Source organism: Pseudorasbora parva, chromosome 22 (assembly GCF_024679245.1).
Source record: "Pseudorasbora parva isolate DD20220531a chromosome 22, ASM2467924v1, whole genome shotgun sequence".
NCBI classification, from domain to species: Eukaryota; Metazoa; Chordata; class Actinopteri; order Cypriniformes; family Gobionidae; genus Pseudorasbora; species Pseudorasbora parva.
In genome coordinates, this window is record NC_090193.1 from 22,867,536 (window position 1) to 22,890,631 (window position 23,096).

At 37.2% G+C, this 23,096-nt stretch overlaps 1 protein-coding gene across 3 annotated transcripts in view; it reads left to right on the forward strand.

The window, feature by feature from the left end:
- Positions 1-23,096, forward strand: part of cdh4 (cadherin 4, type 1, R-cadherin (retinal)) — a 317,548-nt gene that overhangs the window by 199,717 nt on the left and 94,735 nt on the right. For all 3 annotated transcript variants that reach the window (XM_067432318.1, XM_067432320.1, XM_067432319.1), the window contains 2 exons: positions 568-794; positions 15,593-15,781. In XM_067432318.1, the coding sequence (XP_067288419.1) occupies positions 568-794; positions 15,593-15,781 (416 nt within the window). The remainder of the gene's footprint in view (positions 1-567; positions 795-15,592; positions 15,782-23,096) is intronic.

Below are 23,096 nucleotides of genomic sequence, written 5' to 3' on the forward strand. Positions count from 1 at the left end.
TAAGATAAACTAAATTGTAACTGCTGTCAGAGAGGAGTCTGTTGCTAAGAGAAGCTCAAATTATTTTGTATGATTTTGCTCAATTTTTTATTTTATATATAAACATTATAAAATTAGAAAATTTTGCACATTAGACAAATGGTTGCCTGGTCCTGTACATTGCTTATATTATTGGATTTAGCCACAGCCCATTATTTATTACACACACACACACACACACACACACACACACACACACACACACATATATATATATATATACCATTTTATTTATTGTTTGTTTGTATATATGGCTAAATGAAGTATTGAATCAATAATACCCTTCTCACCTTAACTGTAATAACTACAGTATTATGTTATTGTATTTAGCCCTGATGTTTCATTTAATAAGCAGTCTAGCATAGTAGAGAAGATAGACAATGTGTGAGCAACTAGCAAAAACAATGAAACATGTTGGCTGAAAATAAGTTCGCTTTCAACAATTTTTGCATCTGTCAGCACTGATAGTTTCATTGTTATTTTATATTTTTCTCACCTTTTACACTCTCTTTCTCTGTTTCCCTGTAGTGGAGTTCGAAACCTGTCAGCAAATAGAGGAGGTTTCTTTTGAGAGCAGTGACCCAAAGTTCAGCGTTCGGCCGGATGGCTCTCTTTACACAGAGCAAGATGTGACGAATCTAACCGAACCAATTCAGTTCATGGTCACGGCAAGAGACAGCGCGGGGAAATATATCTGGGAGACCACTGTTAAACTGGCCCTCGTCGGACTCCCACTCTCTCCTCCTATTAACCAGGCAAGGACAAATTATGTGTAATTTATATCAAATGTTATTTTTGAATATAATTTGTCTGTGTCTGTTGGTATTATATGTATATATAAATACACCAATCAGGTATAACATTATAATATGATTCCTAATATAGTCCTAATATTGTGTTATATATAATATTGGTCCCCCTTTTGCTGCCAAAACAGCACTGACCCTTCGAGGCATGGACTACACTAAACTCCTGAAGGTGTGCTGTGGGATCTGGCACCAAGATGTTAGCAGCAGATCCTTTAAGTCCTGTAAGTTGCAAGGTGGGGCCTCCATGGATCGGACTAGTTTGTTCAGCACATCTCTCGGATACTTGATTGTATTGAGATCTGGGGCATTTGGAGGCCAAGTCAACACTTCAGACTCGTTGTTGTGCTCCTCAAACCATTCTGAACCATGTTTGCTTCGTGGCAGGGTGCATTATTCTTCTGAGAGAGGCCACAGCCACCAGGGAATACCGTTTCCATGAAAGGGTGTACATGGTCTGCAACAATGCTTAGGTAGGTGGTTCGTGTCAAAGTAACATCCACATGGATGGCAGGACCCAAGGTTTCCCAGCAGAACATTGCTCAAAGCATCACACTGCCTCTGTCGGCTTGCCTTCTTCCTATAGTGCACCATGTGTTCCCCAAGTGATGCACACGCACTAAGCCATCCATGTGATGTAAAAAAAAAAAAAAACCTTGATTCATCAGACCAGGCCACCTTCTCCTATTGCTCATTGGTCCAGTTCTGTTGCTCGTGTGGTGGTTTCGACAATGGACCAGGGACACCCTGACTGGTTTGCGCTATGCAGCCCCATATGCAACAAACTGTGATGCATTGTGTATTCTGACACCTTTCTATCAGAACCAGCATTAACTTGAGCAATTTAAGCTACAGTAGCTCGTCTGTTTGATTGGACCACATAGACCAGCCTTCGCTCCAACACAGGCATCAGTGAGCCTTGGCCGCCCATGATCCCATTCACCACTGTTCTTTCCTTGGACCACTTTTGATAGATACTGACCACTGCAGACCGGGAACACCCCACAAGAGCTGCAGTTTTAGAGATGCTCTGAACCAGTCGTCTAGTCATCACAATTTGGTGAACCCTTGTCAAACTTACTCAAATCTGTACAATTCTAATACATCCTATGCTTCTAACACATCAACTCTGAGGACAAAATGTTCACTTCCTGCCTTATTTGTCCCATCCACTGACAGGTCTCTTGATGAACTATAACCTGTGTTTACTTTACCTGTCAGTGGTCATAATGTTATGCCTGCTTGGTTTGTGTGTGTGTGTGTGTGTGTGCATACAATATATATATATATATATATATATATATATATATATATATATATATATATATATATATATATATATATATATATATATATATATAATGTTACTATTTTTATTTTCATTTTAATTATATTTATTATAATTGTTCAAAATTTTGGTAATTAAAATCTGTTATCGCAAAGTTGAATTAAAAAAATAGTTTTTTATAGATTTATTAGAATTTTCATGAATAGAAAGAACAACACTTATTTGAAATTAGAACATTAATATTATAAACATCTTTACTGTCAATTTTGATACATTTTATGCATTCTTGCATATATTTTTTTAAATTTAAATTTGAAAAAGACTTACCTAAACTTTTAAATTATAGTGTAAATAATTTATAATTGTATATAATTCATTATATATACTACCAATCCAAATTTTCGAATCAGTATTTTTGTTATCAATAATTTATTCAGCAAGGATGCTTTAAATTGAAATTAAATTTAAATTGAGGAATGACTGATTTAAAAAAAATATATTACTTTTTTTTTCACTGTTTTTTAAGAGACTTCTTTCAAAAACATTATAAATTGTTAAAACCCCAAACTTGTACCTATTATAATAATACTTGTATTATTTTTAGTCTGTAATTTTGTGTTATTTATGATGGTTCTTCAGCTGTGAAAAGCCATGTGTGAGTCTAGCAGCTCAGTAATGGAGTGCATGAAATAATGTACATTGATTGAGTTCTTGGTTTTAGGGGGGTTCGGGGGTGGTGATGTGCCGCCTCAGTGTAATTATTTGCCCATATAGCAAGAGCAAGAACGAAATTCAATAAAAAAGCAAGATGTTATTACGTTTAATTTGAAATGTGAATATATCAGAATTTGAAAACTAGTTACAGTTTTTAAATTGATTACATTTTGTTTCTCCCTCTCGTGCATGTATGCACAGACGCCTCTGTCACGTGTGGAGTAGTTTTACTGGGTTTGTTCAAGCCCTTGGCAACATACCAAAAGTCATGATCTGATTATGAAAGTGAATGTTCAAATGTAATTTTTATACAAAAGATGAAAGGAGTAATATTTCATCCAAGTCGTTTTCATCCAATGCGCGCACACTCACTTTTGCCACGATGTGTCCTGCTTGGCAAGTATCATTAAACTTTTAATACATGTGGCTGTCATGCTCATGTCCTGTGCTCTGGTGTAGAGCAGATGAGGTGTACAGGCTTTATATAGATGTCTTTCCCACTGGCATCGGACTGTTTCTGCATCCAAAGTGACCTAGAAATGCCAAGCAGAGAGGCAGGAATGCAGGTCCTCTAGGGATCCAGGAGTCTGGTCTGGCGAGCCCTATCCCCGTGTCCCTAACCCCGCACATGTCCTCTCCTTCTGCACGACCATTTAGAGAAATGTCTCCTTGCTGGTTACGGCAGGTTACTGAAGGACAAACGCACATGTGCGCGCACACTTACACACAGAGCAAGAAGATACATGGGTGTTCTGGGAGATGTGACTCTTTGCAACTCTCTGACCTAGTTGAGACTATAAATAATTAAAGAGAAAAATTATCTAAATAAAAATGAAGTAGTTTAGCTCTGAGTGTTACAGAATTTAAGACGTGTTTGCATCTATTTGCGTGCCAGAATTTCCTATGTGTTGCTAAGTTATGACAGATGTGATTTTCACAAACTAATTCTCAACAAATCACTCACTGAAGTACCAAAAAGCAGGGCAGGGCGTAGGAACAATCTCACAAAGAGACATTATTACAAAGCTTATCAGTTTGGCTAATAATTATTAATTATGTAGCTTATGGTTTGCCCAGTACCCTTTAACTGATTTGCTGAAAGGCATGTAAGTAGGTGCTAACCTTATTAGCTTGCGTCCAGACCACAACAGCATTTGTTATTATCATTTTAATTATTACTCTAATTAATATTTATAATAGTAATGTATTATATAATAATTAATTATAACTATAAATAATATAATAATAATAATAATAATAATAAAACCAATTTTGTTGTTGTTTTATATAATGCATATATTGTATTTATATATATATATATATATATATATATATATATATATATATATACACGTATATATATATATATATTACACTGAACAAAATTATAAATGCAACACTTTTGTTTTTGCCCCCATTTTTCATGAGCTGAACTCAAAGATCTAAGACGTTATCTATGTACAGAAAAGGCCTATTTTTCACATAAAATTCACAAATATGTCTAAATCTGTGTTAGTGAGCACTTCTCCTTTGGCGAGAAAATCCATCCACCTCATGTGGTGTAGCATATCAAGATGCTGAAATAGGCCGTTTGTGTACATAGAGAAAGTCTTAGATCATATCGAGACTTAAGGCCTGTACACAACTGGATGAATATCGCGCGCTTATCGCCAGCGTTTTTCGGCGCATCTTGAGTGTTCACACCCAAGCAGTTTTCACTGGCGATGCTCCAAGTGAATGTGCAAATTCAGTAGATGGTGCTCCTGGTACAACAGGTGGTGCTTTACGCTTCTGACACTCGCTTGTCACACAGAAGAAGAAGAGGGACATTATTTACGTGCTTCCTAAAACCATTTTTAAAAGAAACGAACTCAAGGCAAAGACTCTTTTAAGCCTAGTTCAGACTGCACGATTTTCAAACTCGCCGGGTCACTGCTCTTTTCACACTGCATGACTATCTGGGGTATCATTCAGTCACTGCTGTGTTCACACTGCACGATGGTTTGACGACAGAGGAGTTCACACTGCATAACTGAACAAGTGGAAGAATCGCTGACAACTCTCTCTCCGGTGCGCAAACTACGTTTCCCAAACACGTGCGATGTGACAAGTAAACAACGTGAGATCACGTGCGTCAGACCGGAGTTCTCGCGCGAGACTTGGAATTGTTATTAAAAATGATGAACTTCACAAAGTTTGCTTCAAATTGTATGTGCGCTGATTTGTGGAGAAAAAGAAAAAAGATTATGGCGGAAAAGATTGTTGGAGAGACAGAGGGAGCCAGGATTGTGTTCTACAAAGACAGTTTGAGGTAAATAAACAATTTTGTAATGTGCTGCTGCTGTGGCTGGATGTGCAAATGTTTGCCCTTTGTTTCTGTTTGATTGAATTGTAAATATATCTATTAAAATACTGAAATTATGCTCTATAACTCCTCCCTGAACCTCCTGCTGCCCTGTATCTCACGCTCTCATTGGCTGTCGGTGTAATTTTCAGTCAGAACACTGTTCACACAGCAGGAGTTTGAGTCGCCGACAGCTCCAGATATTTAGCATGCCAAATATCTCACTGGCGTCAGCGACTCGTCGACGATTCTCTCTGATCGCGTCTTTGATTATTCACACTGCATGATTGTCACTCGCGTGCACGAGCACCGATTTGCCTGTGATCTCGGGCATTTGTCTGCGATTTGTGACTGCCTGGCGTTTTTCGCGTTGGTGTGCACACTCACATTGGCGCCCTTTGTTTTGTCGCAATGCGTTAAACGTGTGTGAAAATTGTCCTTTAGAGTTCAACTAATGAAAAATGGGACAAATGTTGTATTTTGTTTGTGTAAAATTACAAAAGTAATTTGGTTCAGTGTATATATAATAATAATAGTTGTTGTTGTAATTAATTAAATATATTAATCATATAATTATCATGTTTAGTTCATTATTACTTAATTAATTATTTCCAATACACTTATTTTTTTAGATAATTCATATTTGTATTATTTTATTTTATTTCATAATAAAAGTACCATGGTATTACCATCTCTCACATTACCATAGTTATGGCCATAATACATAAGATTATTTTTGCTGACGAAGTTTGACCATGCATTGCATGCATTTATTTAATCTATCTTGGCCTCTTGACTTGAAACAGATATTTTTAGAGGTAGAGCTTTGGAAATTAGCATAGAAATTAGTGCTAATTTAGATCAGCATCATCTTAAAAGAACACATTACATACAGAAATGGGCACAAGCACACACCGCCATGACTCGTTTGCCATAAAAGTAATTAAAATAAGATATCTCATTTACAATACGCAAGTCTTTTGTTACTTTGAACTTGCAGAGATGATTTGAAAGACATTGATATGGAAGCTAGCTTTCATCAAGTGTATATCAACAAAGATATCTCTGTGCGATTCTTTGTGCCTCTGCTGAGTGTAAATGTCAGTGGGTTGCATGTAGTTGATTATTAACTTGCGTGGCATTTGCCTGGATGGCATGGCTTTTATTGGTTTGATCCATATGCAGCTTTTATTCTAGTCTATTCTGTTGTATCTCCTTCTGGTCTGACAAGTTCCAGGGAATGCTTTAGAGTTCAGCACAACAGTGCAGACGCTTTGTCCCACAACATGTTTTATTGAGCTAAGTCTTTATGCCTTTGGATGGTTAAGGTCTAAAAATACTCAGGACTGTTCTTTGGCTGGCATTTAGCTAGATATGAGCCTCATATCCCCCCGAAGCTGGAGTTTGGAATTAACGTTTGCTGGGAGTTGTGTTTAGCAGTCATTAGTTCTGTTTTCCAGTTATAGACGTTCACAGGTAACAATTTATGTTTTTAATTTACTAAAAAGAACTTGTTCATAAGATTCATCAGATCAGGAATTGGAGGAGCTTACTTATTATGTATGTTTTTGATTCAATGAAAATATTCTCATAAGACTACATTTGTTAGGGAATCTGACGACTCTGGTAGTTCTCTGGTCATAATGTATATTTTTGAGTTCCAAAAAAACAAACGACCCATTGGAGTTCACTGATTGCATGTTGTATGTCAACATTGTATGTTGTTAATTCATTAAACAGTATTGTTGGGAATCGGAAATCAATTCCAATTTTGGAATCGGATACTTTAGGTCAGGATTCTTTTTATAAAATTAACATTTTTAATTCCTTTTATTGATCCTTTGTGTGTGTTTAATATAGCAAAAAGACCCCCATGCTGTGTTCTGTGCTGCACACACATTCAAAGTGCACACTCAAAAAAAAAATTAAACTGCAAGAAACCTTGTGCACAGAAAGCCGCCTCTTATAGTGAACAGTGCGTCTGAACTGAGTTCTCTTCTGCATCTTTTTGACCTTGAACATAGGGGTATGCGATATTGACAAAAAAAGATTTCTTGATATTTTCTCAAAAACGATAATTAGACGATATTTGCTTAAGTTCACAGCAGTGACAGAAATCATATCTTCCAAAAAGTTTAAATGTATTTTTTTCCTTTTATGAGCATTTTTTTAATATATATACATATATATATATATATATATATATATATATATATATATATATATATATATATATATATATATATATTCAAGCATCATCTTTTGTGTTAATTTAATGAATTTTATCAAATTGAATTATAATAATAAGACACAATAGGGCTGTTACCAATTAAATAAATAAGTATCAACAAAATTCATCTTCGCAATGGAGAGGAAACACAGAAGCTGCATTTGCGTTTACACAGACTTGTAATGAGCTTAGTGTTGACAAATAACCTGCAGTTAAATAACCTGACAAATAACCTGCAGTTATGCATAAATAATGTTTTGATGTTTTAAACACCTAACGTTGAAAAGTGATATTTGAAATTATTTAAAACATGAAAAGATTCTTTAAATGTGAAATGAACCACCAGTAGGTGGCAGAAAGTCACTGTTAGTGTTTATTGAGTCATTGAGATTCAACCGATTCATTCAGGAACAAATCATTTGACTATCTTAAAGGGGGGGTGAAATGCTGTTTCATGCATACTGAGCTTTTTACACCTTTAAAGACTTGGATTCCCATCCTAAACATAGACAAAGTTTCAAAAACTAATGTTGGACGTTTGATGGAGTATTTCTGTGTTAAAAATACTCCTTCCGGTTTCTCACAAGTTTCGGCGAGTTTTTTTCGAGTATGGGTCTAATTGACGTTAAATAGAGCGGAAGGTCCTTGTATGGGCTGTACGGGCTCTTCTCCCGGAAGGGTGCGCGCGCGCGTGACTAGAGGGAGAGAGAGGAAATGCACGCTGTAAACAGTCTCTCAGCTGCAGATCCAGTCCTCCGTGAACACTTATGTCGCGCCCCGGGAAGGCAGCGCTGCATTTGAACCGATTTGAACGCAGAAATGACGGGAAGCTTCAAGGCATCGCTTCAGTCGCGTCGCAAAGTGGATTTCCACGGTCACTGCTGTCACAGGACTTCACCAAATCATACCAAAGAAGTGTGTTTTTGACAGAGCGGTCCTGCTTTGGAAGATGCCGGTGAGTAAATCAACTTCAAATGTCTCTGCTATTGGCTACCGTCGCATGAGTAAACATGAGTAAACGATACGATCGCGTGCTTCGTCATTCAAATGCGCTAACGGTTACTCCATTGTTGTTCTGTATAACGTTACACTAGTCTGACGTGCAAAACCGTTCTGCTTGCTACTTCTAAGGTCTAGTCGCATACAATAGTCCATAAACCGAATCATGTCCTCATACACTGCGAGTAAAGACACAGAAATGTGGAGAGGCCATTAAATACAGTAACTTACATACCACAGAGACGGACGTCCTGATGTTGCCGTTTCTCCTGTTCAGTTTATTTCAGCCTCAGATTTGATTGTGGATCATTATCTGTATTAGCTGAGATAGATGGGTTTCTCCACGCTTGAGGACGTCACCGCTTTGCGCGCTTGTGATTCTTTAGCTCCGCCCACACGATACGCCTCCAGGCGCTCGGTTTTTTCCGGAAAGACTCGGTACAGCCCATATTTCTTTTATAAATATGATAAAACTAAAGACTTTTCGGAGATATGAAGGATGCAATACTACTCTATAGGTACTCAAGATTGACATGAGATTGACTGAAACTGAGTGTTTCACCCCCCCTTTAATCTATCTTAGTCACCGAAACATTGTAAAGAAACACCGCATGTGTTGTTCAGAGACTTTGTTTTGAACTATTCTCGTTGGCAAAATTAAGTCAAAATGGGCAATATGGTGTCTAAAATGTAAGTCACTTAATATTAAATTCTTGTTTAGTAAACTAAAAATATAAAATCAATATCACATTTTTTATCATGCTGATATCTGGATTCTTCCTGTGATATTTATTAAAAATACATGCAGTGAAAGCGTGCACCCGCTCTAGTCTAATCTTCTAGACTACATCATGTAATGTATGTGCACACACACTCTCTGGGTGTGTGTGAGGTATATACTCGATAACGTCAGATTGCACATAGTTAAAACAACAATATCTATATTATCGCAGACAATATATATCGCGTACCCCTACTTGAATGTACAAGTACACAAAAATATGTAAAAATATTCCTTTAAACAGTCAGTTATGTCTTAAATTAGTACAAGAATTGAACTCGATAAGCAGATTAGGAATCAGAATTGTTAGAATTCAAATGATACACAACCCTGCTGAACAGGCTTCTAATATTTTTTCGCTACACTGGTCATGCTGAATTTCCTGTTCACTATGAGAAATTCACATATTTGCTATTAATTAGTTTACTTCACAGGCTGTTTTTTGATCAAAAAGAGTCATCCCATAAAACTCATTTATTTGTGATTCAGACTACTCTGGCCTTGAGGAATCGGTGATATGCTTGTTTACATATTTTGTATATATATATATATATATATATATATATATATATATATATATATATATATATATATATATAAATAACATTTGACAAAAAAACATAAACTATATCTAAATTAAAACAGAAAATGTAAAAATAAAAACTGTCATTCATAATATAACAAAATACTATAATATAACGATAATTTACTATAATAAAATAATGCTGACTCGTAATTGAACTGAAATTAAGTGAAACGCTTTTGCAGTACTAATTATGAACCCAGAGTAACTCTTTGGTCTTGTCTTTTTAAAAATGGAACTTCCCTGAAAATCCAGGTACATATCCGTTTTCTCCCGACGGTGAGATCTAGCGTGAAGACTGATTACGAAAGTAGCAAATGAGTGGCGTGTGGCATACTGGTGTGTAATGGAAAAACTCCAAACGGGGTTGCAAGCAGTGCAATGCGGCCCTATAGAACAATAACCTCCAGATGTCTGCTGCAGAGCTGCAGGCTGACTGATGCCCAAACGGGTTTCTTCTCAGTGGGGAGGGATGGGGAGCCAGCTGGCAGGGCTGGTTCTTCTGGAGCTACGGGAGCTCAGGGCAATCCAGGCAGCCATTTCACACACGCTGACTCCCGAATGCGCCCACACACACACACACACACGCATGCACGTATACGTAGCAGCACATTCCCTACATCTGCCGTGCGGCGTCCCACAACACAACATGCTTGTTCTAGTTTATTCTTTCCTCACTGTCTGTTGTAATGGGTGCAGTGCTTGTTGCCCTACCAGAGGAATAAGTCTTTTCATTAGACATGCTGTTGTAAGTCTGTGCCTTTCATTGGCGCGGCCATGCTATGGTGCATCAAACCAGGCTGGATCTTCCTGTGCTGTTCCTGCTACACATTTAGAGGAATGCTTCTGTGGCGCCAGTCAAAGCTGATTGATAAATCAAGGTCTTTATCACAGCTCCCAATGTCCTGTTTGTCAGCAGGCAAAAAACGATAGAGATGGAGGGAGAGACAGATCGAGAAGATGAATACCCCGCATTAATGAACAGATCTGTGAGGGAAGAGATAAGGCTTTTGTCTGTGTTCTAACGCATTCAGCTGGTCACCGCGTCTCTGAACGTGTCGTTTCGAAGGTCACGTTGCTAACCATGCATGTGACCCTATGAAATCCATTTAGTTTTTTACCCTTAAATCCATTTTTTACCCTTATCTCAAATTCTGTTGTTGTTTTATTTTTGGATTGAATTTTGGATTGTTTTATTTTTGAATATTTCTGGATTCTATTTCAATGGTTTAAAGGCGCAATATGTAACACCAAGATGTAGCTTGATGACGGCGGGAATGAGCGTGGAATCATGGGAGTAGTTGTCCTCTACAGACGATGGAAAGGAATCACAGACTTGAGCAGAAATCATGTTCATGGATAGGTGCATGTATTCAATTTTGTTAACAAGGTTTAAAGCAGGGTGGGCCGAGAGCTGTGGGAGCGAATGCTAATGAGAGAGACCAGTGGTTCACACCGGAGCTTTTATTATTCTTATGCTGCAGTCGACCGATTTTGTTCAATTCGTTTTTAAAATGTATGCTGTAGGGCTGGGCAATATGGCCCAAAAAATGATCACTATAATTTTCCATATCAGTCGATATCAATAAATATCACGATAAATGTAAAATCTTTATTTCTTTAAAGTTTAAAGGGATATTTTTGCTCCTGAGTGAAAGATGTAGAAAACGGACAGTTAACTGGTTTTAGACTATCCTTTATTGTCAAGCCATGACAAACACTTCCCAAACGGGTGAACAATTTATTAAAACTGAGGTAGATTTATTTATTACTAATAAAAGCAATATTAAGAGTAGAATATTATAAATATAAATAGAATATAATAAGTAAATATCCATAGTAAAATCTAGAACTGAAATTATCTAACATGGCTCTGCTGACTGCAAATGCAAAGTGTTTTAAAGATAATGTTTGTTAATAAATAAAAATATAATTAAAAAAAATATATTTCTGGTCAGCATGCCAAACCTTATAAATAAATGACATTGACAATATAAATAAAAGAAAAATCTTAACTGTGGTCAGCATTTTTTTACTCTACACTATATATCTATAATATAATTATAAATACTTAATTCTGTAAGTAAAACACTAAAAACGCAAACGGACAAAAAAAAAAAGCATTTTAAGTTTAGAGATTTGAGTCTCCCTTCTCTTGCCTCAGTGGATTGGTCCACCGTGCATCTCTCTCTCTCACACACACACACACACACACCTCACTGACAGTGGGCTGGCCGCGAGAGAGAGAGTGTAAAGTTCAGTTGTGGAACTCCAGTAAGGCCTGTCAAGTCTATTTTATTCACTTTAAACATTGGACTAAATTATTTCTCTTTTGATACAGGCGATACTGACTTATTAATTCATCACCAAAGACAAACAAATATGATACCGATGTATTTTTCCACAAGTCCAATGTTTCAGTGATTATAGTTTGGTAATGTTAGCTTGTAAGTCACCCACTACAACTACCAAGGTGATAAGCTTATGTGTGAACTGATGTTAGGCTAATGTAGATTTACCGCTGTGTTAGGCTCAATGCTAACGTTATATGAAAGAATACGTTTTACAAATGTTGTTGTTATTATTATTACATACTGTAAATTCCCTTTTTATTACCACAATTCTGTCCACGTTTCCCGCATCACCCAGTGTATCCCTAGGCGTCGCCACGTGCCGAATTGCCGGTGTGGATGCTGGAGTTTTGAATGCCGCCGTATGTCTGGGAGGATTATTTAGCCTTCACTGCTCAACTTGATTTCCCCTCCATCTCTTTTTTTTCATTCTCCAACCTCTTCTTTCTCTATTTCACCCTCTTATGCACAGTAATTCCACCTGCCGCCCCCCGAAAGGTCTCATTGCAGCTTCTCTCTCGTGCTGCAGCAGGTACCTGTGAGCTTCGTGGATGAGCAGAGCTGAGGCGGAAGTGATTTTATCAGCGCCTCACAGCTGCCCTCCTCGCTCATTCACGGCTCCCGCCCTGCCACGACACAATCCCTCCATTTTCCGAGCCCCTGCAGCCAGAGCCATCAAGCTGTGAAAAATTAAAACAAAAGAGGGGGAAAAAATACAATATGTTTGCTCAGATTTGCCTCACATCTGTTCGAGCTCTTCTGCCGACAAACCGTGTTTGTGAGACATTGATAGGCTGACCTGCCTACGCATGCTCGAGTTGGCAGCCCCCGCCGGAGATGAGAGAGAGAGAGAGAGAGAGAGAGGGAGAGGGGACTGGGATTTCGCGAAAGTGCCTCAGCTCGAAAATGCAGTGCCACAGACATTGATGTGTCAGGGGAAGAAACAGCAACACAGGATTGCATGAAAAGCTGACAATTCAGAGATGAGCGCTAAAGACATTAAATGAACCACAGGACTGTCCTCTTCCCCACACTCGCAGTCAGCTGTTGTGAAAAACGGTGGCTGTTTGATTGGTCGCTTCAGCCCTTTCCTTGGCCTTTGGATGAATCAAGTAAGGGTCAACGGCAGCTCTAGTTTTTCTTGTCTAAATTATTGATGTGGTGTTTCATCAATCTTTTTCATTGGGCACCCATGAGGAAATGTCATGGTATGCGTCACTGTGGTATTGCTGTGTTATAAGGGCTGGTTTACAGAGGCCTTGACGCGATTTGTCATTTTGATTGGTCGTTTTAGCAGAAACCCCACAGCTATGTTTACGATCCTGGCTCGGGGCTCAGGTGTGCACGTACCGTTCCACGACTGTTTCGTACCATTACCTCACAAATAATGAGTGATTAGTAGTAATTGGACAGGTATGTACTCCTATTAAAGGTGTGTTTGTCTCTTCAAACCTTCTGTTGTACAGTCTAAATTGCTCTTTTATAACTCTGGAGACTTAAAAGAGTTCTCAGTTGTGATTTAACATTTTCTCAAAGTGTTTCCCGTTCCTTTTAAACAACATTTCGTCATGTCGTATTCATTAATTCATTTGTCAGTGGACTTTTAGTTGACACGAAGGTTTAATTTTGAATTCTAAGTATTCAAATATTTATGTCTAGACGGGTTAATTAACCCACCCAAAGCAGTGTTACTATTAAAAAAAAAATAATGTTTTCATTCATTAAAATAAAGATGAAGTAAAACTAAATATAAATGTTAGAAATGTCTAAATTTGAGGTTAAAAAAAACAAAACAAAAAACACCTTTATTAAAATATCCATCACTAATTCCGTTTCAAAGGATTAGTTCACTTGAAAATGAAAATGTCCTGATATTTTACTCGCACCCATCTCATCCAAGATGTACATGTCTTTCTTTCTTCAGTCAAAAAGAAAATATGTTTTTTGAGGAAAACATTCCAGGATTTTTCGCAATAGCCGCAATATTGTAATGCCAACTGTTGTAATGCTGTAATTACAATATTGTAATGCCAACTGTTGTAATGCTGTAATTACAATATTGTAATGCCAACTGTTGTAATGTTGTAATTACAATATTGTAATGCCAACTTGTCTATTGACAAGCCAACTGCAGAGGAAAAAAAGAAAATGCGGACACTGCAGTGTTCAGTTTGTTTGATTTTTGTTTTGTTTTTTGTGGCTGTGGCCTGGTTTTACAATTTTTCTCTGTTTATATTTAAATGAATAATTATACAATTATTGCATATTTCCGGCAATTAAAAATTGTAAGTTTCCGGCAAACTTTTTGTATCTGGTGTTTCTTTTATTTTGAATAGGCCTACTGAAACGATGGCAAGGAGCTTGTCCCAAAACTGAATGTCACATCGTCAGTTAAATTAAACAATAAACTGTCTTATACTTGTCTGTTGCTGTATTAAATATATTTTTTGTTTAAAAGAAAAAGACGCTTGGAGACCTACTGAAGTCACGGACTTCCTCGGCATCAGCGCCCATACCCAAGAGAGCGCGAGCAGATAACGAGCTCACGCACATCTGCATGAGGAGTGCATCGACTCCAACGTGAATCCACTGACGCTCGTTTTTGCAACGAGCGTACCGTCGGAAAATGTTATCAGTGCCACGGAGAATATTGTTACCTCCATGCGATCCTCCCTGAAACCACATTAGGTTAATATGTTGGTTTTCCTAGCGCGAAACAAGGACATGATAACCCAGGTCTAAATCCCTTTCGTTAACGCTTAAGTAATATTTTGTTTATTGTCTGTATTTTTGCATAGACCTACAAGTTGTTTTCATGTGATACTTTAAAATTCTTTTAGATTTTTTTAATGGGAAAAGGCATGTTCTTTTTGCTGTTTTGCATTTAACAATAATTTTTTTTTTTTTTACGTATTTCTGTCTGTTAAAAAGCAACAATATATGCTACATAACTCCATTATAGAGCTTTTTATACAGTAAAATAAGGATAAATTAGGTTTGGGGGGAAAAAACAGCAGTAATACCGCATACTGAACCACCCAAACAGCAAGGGAAATTTCTTAGATATCTAAGAAACGTAAAGAAAAGAGACTTAAAGAGATCCCTCAATTTTTTATTCTGTCATTATTTACACACCCTTATGTTGTTCCAAATCTGTGGGACTTTATTCACCCAAACATTTTTTGGGTCTGTCTATACAATAAAAATCAATGGGTTCAGTGTTATTTTGATCCTCACATATTTACAAAAGCAATTAAATTTTCTTTAGAATATCTTCTTTTGTCCCCAGTCTCCATTTGCTCCCCATTTAATGTCTTTGCTGTGTATGAAAACATTGAGAAATTAATGAGACTTATTTATATCCTCGGATTCCTTGAAGTTTCTTTTTAATGTACCTTTTATGTGTGAGCATTTGGAGATCTGCTTCATATGGAGTGTACGTATTTGTTTTCCACAGAATGCTGGTGATGGTATTTATGGCGGATCCTCCCACAACCACTATCAAAATCCCAGGCTCATTACGTTTCCACGACAACACCAGCGAGGCTTGTCCAATGGGCTGCGGCGACAAAAGCGAGACTGGGTCATTCCACCAATCAACGTGCCTGAAAACTCCAGAGGACCCTTCCCTCAAGTTCTTGTCAGGGTCAGTAACGCTTGCGGCTCAAAGCTTTCTTGTTATTAATGGCATGGACGATTAGTCAGGTTTATTTTGATTAAATGCACAGGAGTCTTCTGCCTGCTTTAATATTTCCATAGCTTTTTCTTGATGATCATATAGAATATTTTGACAGATGTGACGCTCAGCCATGAATGAAAAGATCTTGGCAAACTGTGTCTTTCAGAACTGACAGTCCAACAGCTCAAGTTTCACAGTGTCCCTTCGAGACATAAAAGAACAAGCCTCTCTCAAGTCTCCTCACAGAAGCTTTTACTTTTTTTGCTCTTCTGAAAGACAGAGCTTTCCTCGCCACATCTCTTGAACCGCAGAGAAACCTAAGAGGTTAAAAAGCAGTATCACAGGTGAACATTTTCAAGAGCCTTCATTCAGACAGCTCTTCTGTGTCTGCCGCTAAGAGCCCTTCTAAAGTAAGGAGAGGACTTGTGCTCCCTCTCTGAGTCAAGGGTTGATGAGGAAGGGGCTTTGAGGTAGTTTGGCACAGGGTATCAATATCTCTCATCCATCTAATGCTTCTACAAAGCCTCTCCTTAAGTTTCTCCAGCATGAGATGAGAAATGAAGTTTTGCCGGTTCTTTTGTATCATATCATATCTAAAGGGTTACTGCTAGGCTATGTGGCTGTGTAACAGTTCGGTGCCACTCAGAATTTAACTAAGAACGTCTTTTAAAATTAAAATGAATTTTTGATAAAAACTTAAAAATAATTTCATATACACTATCTGTAATTTCTGACTTAGAATAACAAAGTGTACGGACAGGCAGGACAACTGTCCAAGACACCATGGCCATATTCCAGAAGGAAAATGTCAAGATTAATTTGGGAATGAATGGTTGGGTGGGAGCTTAAAGAATAATTTTTACACATGAATTGGCACCTCTGAGTCCAGACCTTAAACTCATTGAAAGTCTTTGGGATGTCGTGGAGGAGACTTTACAGAGTGCTTGACTCTTGCATTGTCAATACAAGATCTTGAACAAAAATGTATGCACCTCTGGATGGAAATTATTTCCATTAAGATGTGCATACATTTTTGGTTAAGATCTTGTATTGACAATGCAAGATTCAAACACCCTGTAAAGTCTCCTCCACCACATACCAAAGACTTTTAATGAATTTAAGGTCTGGACTTGTGTGAAAATGATTGACGATTCATGCTCCCTCCCCAACCAAATTATTATTATTTCTTTGAAACTTGAGCCTGATGAATCTTGACATTGTCATCCTGGAGTATGTCCATGATATGTCTTCCTACATGATGGTTTAAGAAATAAAAAGCTACACACTCCATCAGAAGAAGAATTGTTTTTTGGGGGCTGTGTAGTATGGATGGATTTTATTATAGAGCTGTTAAACTGCAATATTTAATGACATTATTGATGAAACAGAATTGAGTTTTTAAGAGGAATGATGTGATGCATTAGAATCTATATTGGAAGATTCTAACTAGGATGTTATGGCAGCAGGTACTCCAAATATTGAAGAGCATGTGTTCTCATAAAGAGTTTTTATAGAGACCAGCACAAAAACGCAACTCTGCTGTACTTTGAGGTGTGTTATCCATGGGCTCCTATGGGCTTCTACAAGCTTAAGTTTGTGGTATCTGTCATTCAGACTCAAGTCTGGCTTTAACATTCTGTGGACTGTCCTCATAAACTCCCTCGTGGCCACTTGTACCTCCGATTACACCCATGGATTACTACAATCTCTTTCCACCAAAGCACACGCAGACACATGGACATCCCTTTAAACCACCCATATGGAAAGATTAGAAAACCTAGGAAAAAGTGTGGAATCCATTTGAGGAGTTTTGATAACCCTTCTCACCTCTAGCCTTAAATGTTTGGCTTTAAAGACCTGGGTCTGTGGATATGTGGTGCTGGCATGTTCTGTAAGGCTTTACTTTTTTTGGCTATTTTCAAACAATAAAAGAATACCTTCTGCCGCCAATATTAGGCAAAATCCAGAGTATGTCAAAGCAAGATTATTATCTACCAAAATAATTATAAAAAACTGGCTTCTTTTCAACTCTCTGGATTTCACTTTACATAGAGAATTCTAAATTTTGAGGCTTATATTCCATTTTGAAAAACCTTTATGCATTTTTGAACAGTCTCTATAATGGAGAAAAAGTCTTGTAAGGACATGATGTAACACAGAAGACCTTGAATTACACCCATACATTTGCATGTTGTTTTAAACATTTTGAAACCCAGTCCTTGAAACCCACATCTGAGCACATTTCATTCAACAGAACCTAGCCTGACCGATTTTTTTAGGTCTCTTAATTTGTGATTGTTTCTTTAAATCGATTTCCCATTACATCGCTAGTCAATGTGTTTGAAAGTTGTGTCTTATAATGTGTTGTTTAAAGGGTTAGTTCACCCAAAAATGAAAATGATGTCATTAATGACTCACCGTAATGTTGTTCCACACCCGTAAGACCTCCGTTCATCTTCAGAACACAGTTTAAGATATTTTGTATTTTAATGCCAGAGCATATGAAGTCTATGCACACTGTACTGTCCATGTCCAGAAAAGGAATAAAAACATCATAAAAGTAGTTCATATTTGACATCAGTTGGTTGATTAAAATCTCTTGAAGCATCGAAAATACATTTTGCTCCAAAAATAACAAAAACTATGATGTAATTACACATGATTTCAGCAGTTGGACATGTGATCCAAACTGCTGAAATCACGTGACATTGGCAAAAAATATCTGTGTCTGAAGATGAACGGAGGTCTTACGGGTTTGGAACGACATTAGGGTGAGTGATTAATGGCATCAATTTCATTTTTGGGTGAACTAACCCTTTAAAGTAAAAATAATGTCCTTGTTAACAACCTTTTTTCAGTCCTTTTCAATATAAAAGTCTTTGCTACAGACTCATTCATAAATTATTCAAATGTGCAGTTATGTAACTTTTTCGCAAGTAAAAATCACTATTACTAATGGACCCTCTCAATACTAAAAACAGTATGTTATTTATATAAAATATTTTTTATTGAAAAATAATATTTAAATAAACAAGCTGTGTTAAGTTAACATTTAAGTTAATTTACATTTTAAAAAGACATTTTAAAAAGAATTGAGTGTGTCTAACTTAAAATTGTGATTTATTTTAGACCTTTAGCTAATAAAATGTACTATACAATGGCCATTTTGGGGGAGGGGCCAGAAAACAAAGCAAAACAGAGCAATTTACTTCATTTTGGACAGCATTTTTCAACAAGAGGTTTCACAAGATTAGTACAAAAATAAAAACATGTTAGGCTTTGTGACAGAGATTGCAATACTACTCTAGAAACAACAACAACCTAAATAGCCTGAAACCAAAAATCATGACTGTCCTGGGGACAGTACTTCTGGAAAAAAAATTGACAATTTGATAAAAGGAAAAAGTTCCAGTCTCTAAAGGATCATCCATGAAGCCACCTTCATCCATGAATCCACATTCATAATACTCAGTGTGTGTGCTGTTACAGTTCCCAGAGGTCACCATGACTATCCTACAGAAAAGAATAGCAAATGTGTATTTACTTACAACATTACCTGGTAGTTTAAGATTGTTTTACAGTAGGAAAGATATGCATTTATGAAGCACAAAATGAGATGTGTTTTGAAATAACAAGAAAACACACCTTTGTATTTAATAAATAAAATAAATGTCACAGTTTATTGTTTAATTTCTTTGTTTATTTGGGTGAAACTGATTTACTGCCATTATTAAAGGGGTACTTCACCACTGGAAAGATGACTTTGTTTAAATTGGGTCATTTATGTATTAAACATAAAAAATATTTTTTAAGTTGGTGCCCTCTAGACTGAGAAAAGCCAGAAAATGTATTTGTGGCTCATGTGGATGAAAGACAACTCCCAGAACTACCTACGAGGCCACTCCCAAGCCACACCTACCAGTTACATCACTTGCCCCCAAGGCACCACCCCCACCATTGTTTTCATTTTTATAGAAATAAAATAATTTAGTTCCGTTAGAAAGCAGACACTTCAAATAAAAACTGAACGAGCAGTGTGAACCATTCGAGAGTCACAGCACAAACTAGCAACAGGAGTCAGATTTCATTCATCATGAGAGTGAGGAGCTGAATGACAAGGGGCCCCATTTACACTGCATGGTTCAAGTGACCCAATTCCGTTTTCTCCCTCTCATGTGGCACAGACCGGATATGACATGAATGTGTAAACAGGAAAACAAAAACAAAACAAAAAACGCATGAATTCTGAAATCCTCAGATTGGATTCAGGCCTCATTCATATGTGGTAATAAATCCAATATGATTTGGATACGTGCATTTGCACCTGCCATGCAAGCGGTCAAATATTCGGATATTCCCCAGTAAACGTGATCCGTACATCATTGAAAAAGGGAAGGACGCTAATGACATCAATTGGGACATGAATTGGGATCAAAGGCTCTCCTCTTTTTTCTCCGCCTTAAAAGAGCAATGTTTTACTGAGCTTTAAAGCTAGTGTGGGAAAAAAAAGAACATTGAATAATCATCTCGTCTGTATCCGTTCCATATCCTTTACTGGGTCAGAATGTGTAAAAGCAAATATCGGATATAGTCCCTAGGGCTGAGGTGGTATGGATTTTTTCTTACTTGTTGATCAGCGGTAAACCGCTTTTAAACCCGTGATGCCACACCCCCTGTTGCGTCTTGTTGCGAGTGCGACTCACACTAATATTTTTCTATAGTTTGCGCTGTAAATTAAATTGAGAGTATAACTAATGCATATCCTGTTTTAAATACTGTAGTCAGATATAGTCTATATTTTAAAATAATAAACGCTCAAACATCCATTTCATAAGCATGCGTATTTATTTTCCATCAGTGAAACAACACATACAGCCTGCAACATTTAAATGATTATAAGTAAATAATGGTAATCTTAAGAATATAAGAAAATGTAATATTTGTTTAAAAAATATTTGTTTTATAGCCTAATTCCCCGCAAAATGTGTCATGCTGGTCTGCACTTTAAGATGAATGTGGGTTACGAGCTGGATACCGTCTCGAATATCTATGTTTTCTCCTGATGTTGCAAAGCAACACTTGTTGTGAAACGTCTGAAGAGCGAATTTTATCTTCCACAGGGTCAAGCCATTTGGGCTGTTTGATTATGCACTGCTAGAGAAAACAAAAGTACCGGTAGAATCGCTGCGTGTGAACTGTGCTATTCAAATAAACTTGACGCGTCACGTAAACTGTGCTTGTTATTTGACCTATTAGTGTTATTAGTGTTAAATAAAATTTCGTCCTACAGTGTTTTTCTACTTTACCATAGTAAAAGATGTGAATTGGTTAGACTTAAGCAAACGAAAGGTAGAAACGTTTATAATTCTCTGCGAAAATCAGTGCGACGTGAGTGAAGATTTGGGAAAAGAAACGAGTAGCCTACTAACGTGGAAGCAAGCTACTTTTTTCCCCTCACGTGCAACCTAGCGCGGATGAGTCCTTGTTTGGGTTACTAAAATAACAAAATGTAGTTTTTAAGTTGAAAATACTATTTATGTAAAGAGATAAAATACAGAGTAGCTTATAGTAAATTATAACTTTTTATACAAATAAAACAAATCACGATAAAGTAAACATGCTAGTTTTTCTAGCAAACAATATGAAGGCTGGAATGTAAACCTTTTTTTCTGCGGTGACTATCTCAGACGCGCGGTAGGCATCATGTAACCGCAGTATCGCAGTAAAACGGTAACCGTCCCAATCCTAATAGACCTACAGTCTAAATGCGGTCAATAAGATTGTGGAAGATATGGTTTCAAAGTGAAATGTAAAAGCATCTTGTGAGTTTAGTGAGTTAAGTGAGTTTGTCATTGTACCGTTTTGTTGTTGTGTTTTTCATTAAGAATAATAGGCTAATGAACCCACAATTCAAGCAACCTACCACCAAACTGGTGCTAATTCTAAAACAAAACTACACTGTAAAAAAAAAAAAAAAAAATTGAAAATTGAAAATTGTCTAGTGACTTATCACATCTACATTTTTCAGCTGGCCAAATTGAATTTTTGTGAACTGATGCAATTTAATTCACAGAAATTAAATTTGGCCTACTGAAAAATTTAGATGTGATCAGTCACTAGAACATTTTCAATTGGGGACTTAGCGCGGTCGCACAGGCATTCATTCATGGCTTTAGTCTCATTCATTGACGGCTGCATAGACATTCACAGTGCATGTCTAGTCTGGCACGTTTTTCGGTTCATTGAAAACACTCGCTTTTAGGGCTGTGTATTGCCAAGAATCTGGCGATACAATACGTATCACGATACAGGGGTTACGATACGATATATTGCAATATATTGCGATATTGTAAGAGAGGCAATATATTGCAATATATTGCGATATTGTAAGAGAGGCAATATATTGCAATATTTCTTTTTTGTGTGTTTTTGTTTTTTATAATTTAAAAGAATAAAGAACACAACCATAAGCCTAAAACACGAGACAAAGTATTTTATTTAATTAATACAGTATCATTTATATCACTAATCATATGCAATATGCAATCTAAATTAAGGGAAATGTAAAGTGACTGCAGGATTCTTTATGTGTATATGTTTTAAAGGTTCACAGTATAGCAGTGGCTATTTAACAACAGAAAGTGCAGTCCATTTCATGACTGAATGACTGTTTGTTTTATATTTAACACAGTAGTCCCGATCACACAGAACGCGTTTTTGCAGCGAGAAGCCTTTTTTGAATGGATTTCGGTTGGCAGAGAGCGTTATGCGCGCTGCTTATGCGCCCTGAGCGCCTCGCGTTTAAACCGCTTGCTGCGCCTCGCGTTTCTGAAGGAGCGCTCCGAGCGCATGAAGTTGAAAAAAAGTCAACTCTGAGCGGAAAAGCGTGCAACATCATCGCGCTTATGTTCTGTTGTCCAATCGAATGAATGAAGAGGCGTGCCTTCCGTTGTGTTGACCGTTACATTGATTTGACTGACAGTACAGGTGATTCGGGGGTTGCCTAGAAACATTAAAGTGCACTGCTCATTTTTGAATGAAAAAACGCCGACCAAAAAAGGGAGTGCAGTGCGCCTCGCGTTTTCGAACCTGAAAAACGCGTTCTGTGTGATCGGACCCTAAAGCTGTTTTCTATAAAGCAGTCTATTGTGTCTAGCAGTCTAAGTGCTATTTCAAGTAACGTTACTGAGCTGCAGAGCTGGTGCATCAATATCCACATCGCTATTATCTTTCGTTCTCCTGCCACCGCTGTCAGTTTTGGAGTGTGTTTATTTTGTTACTT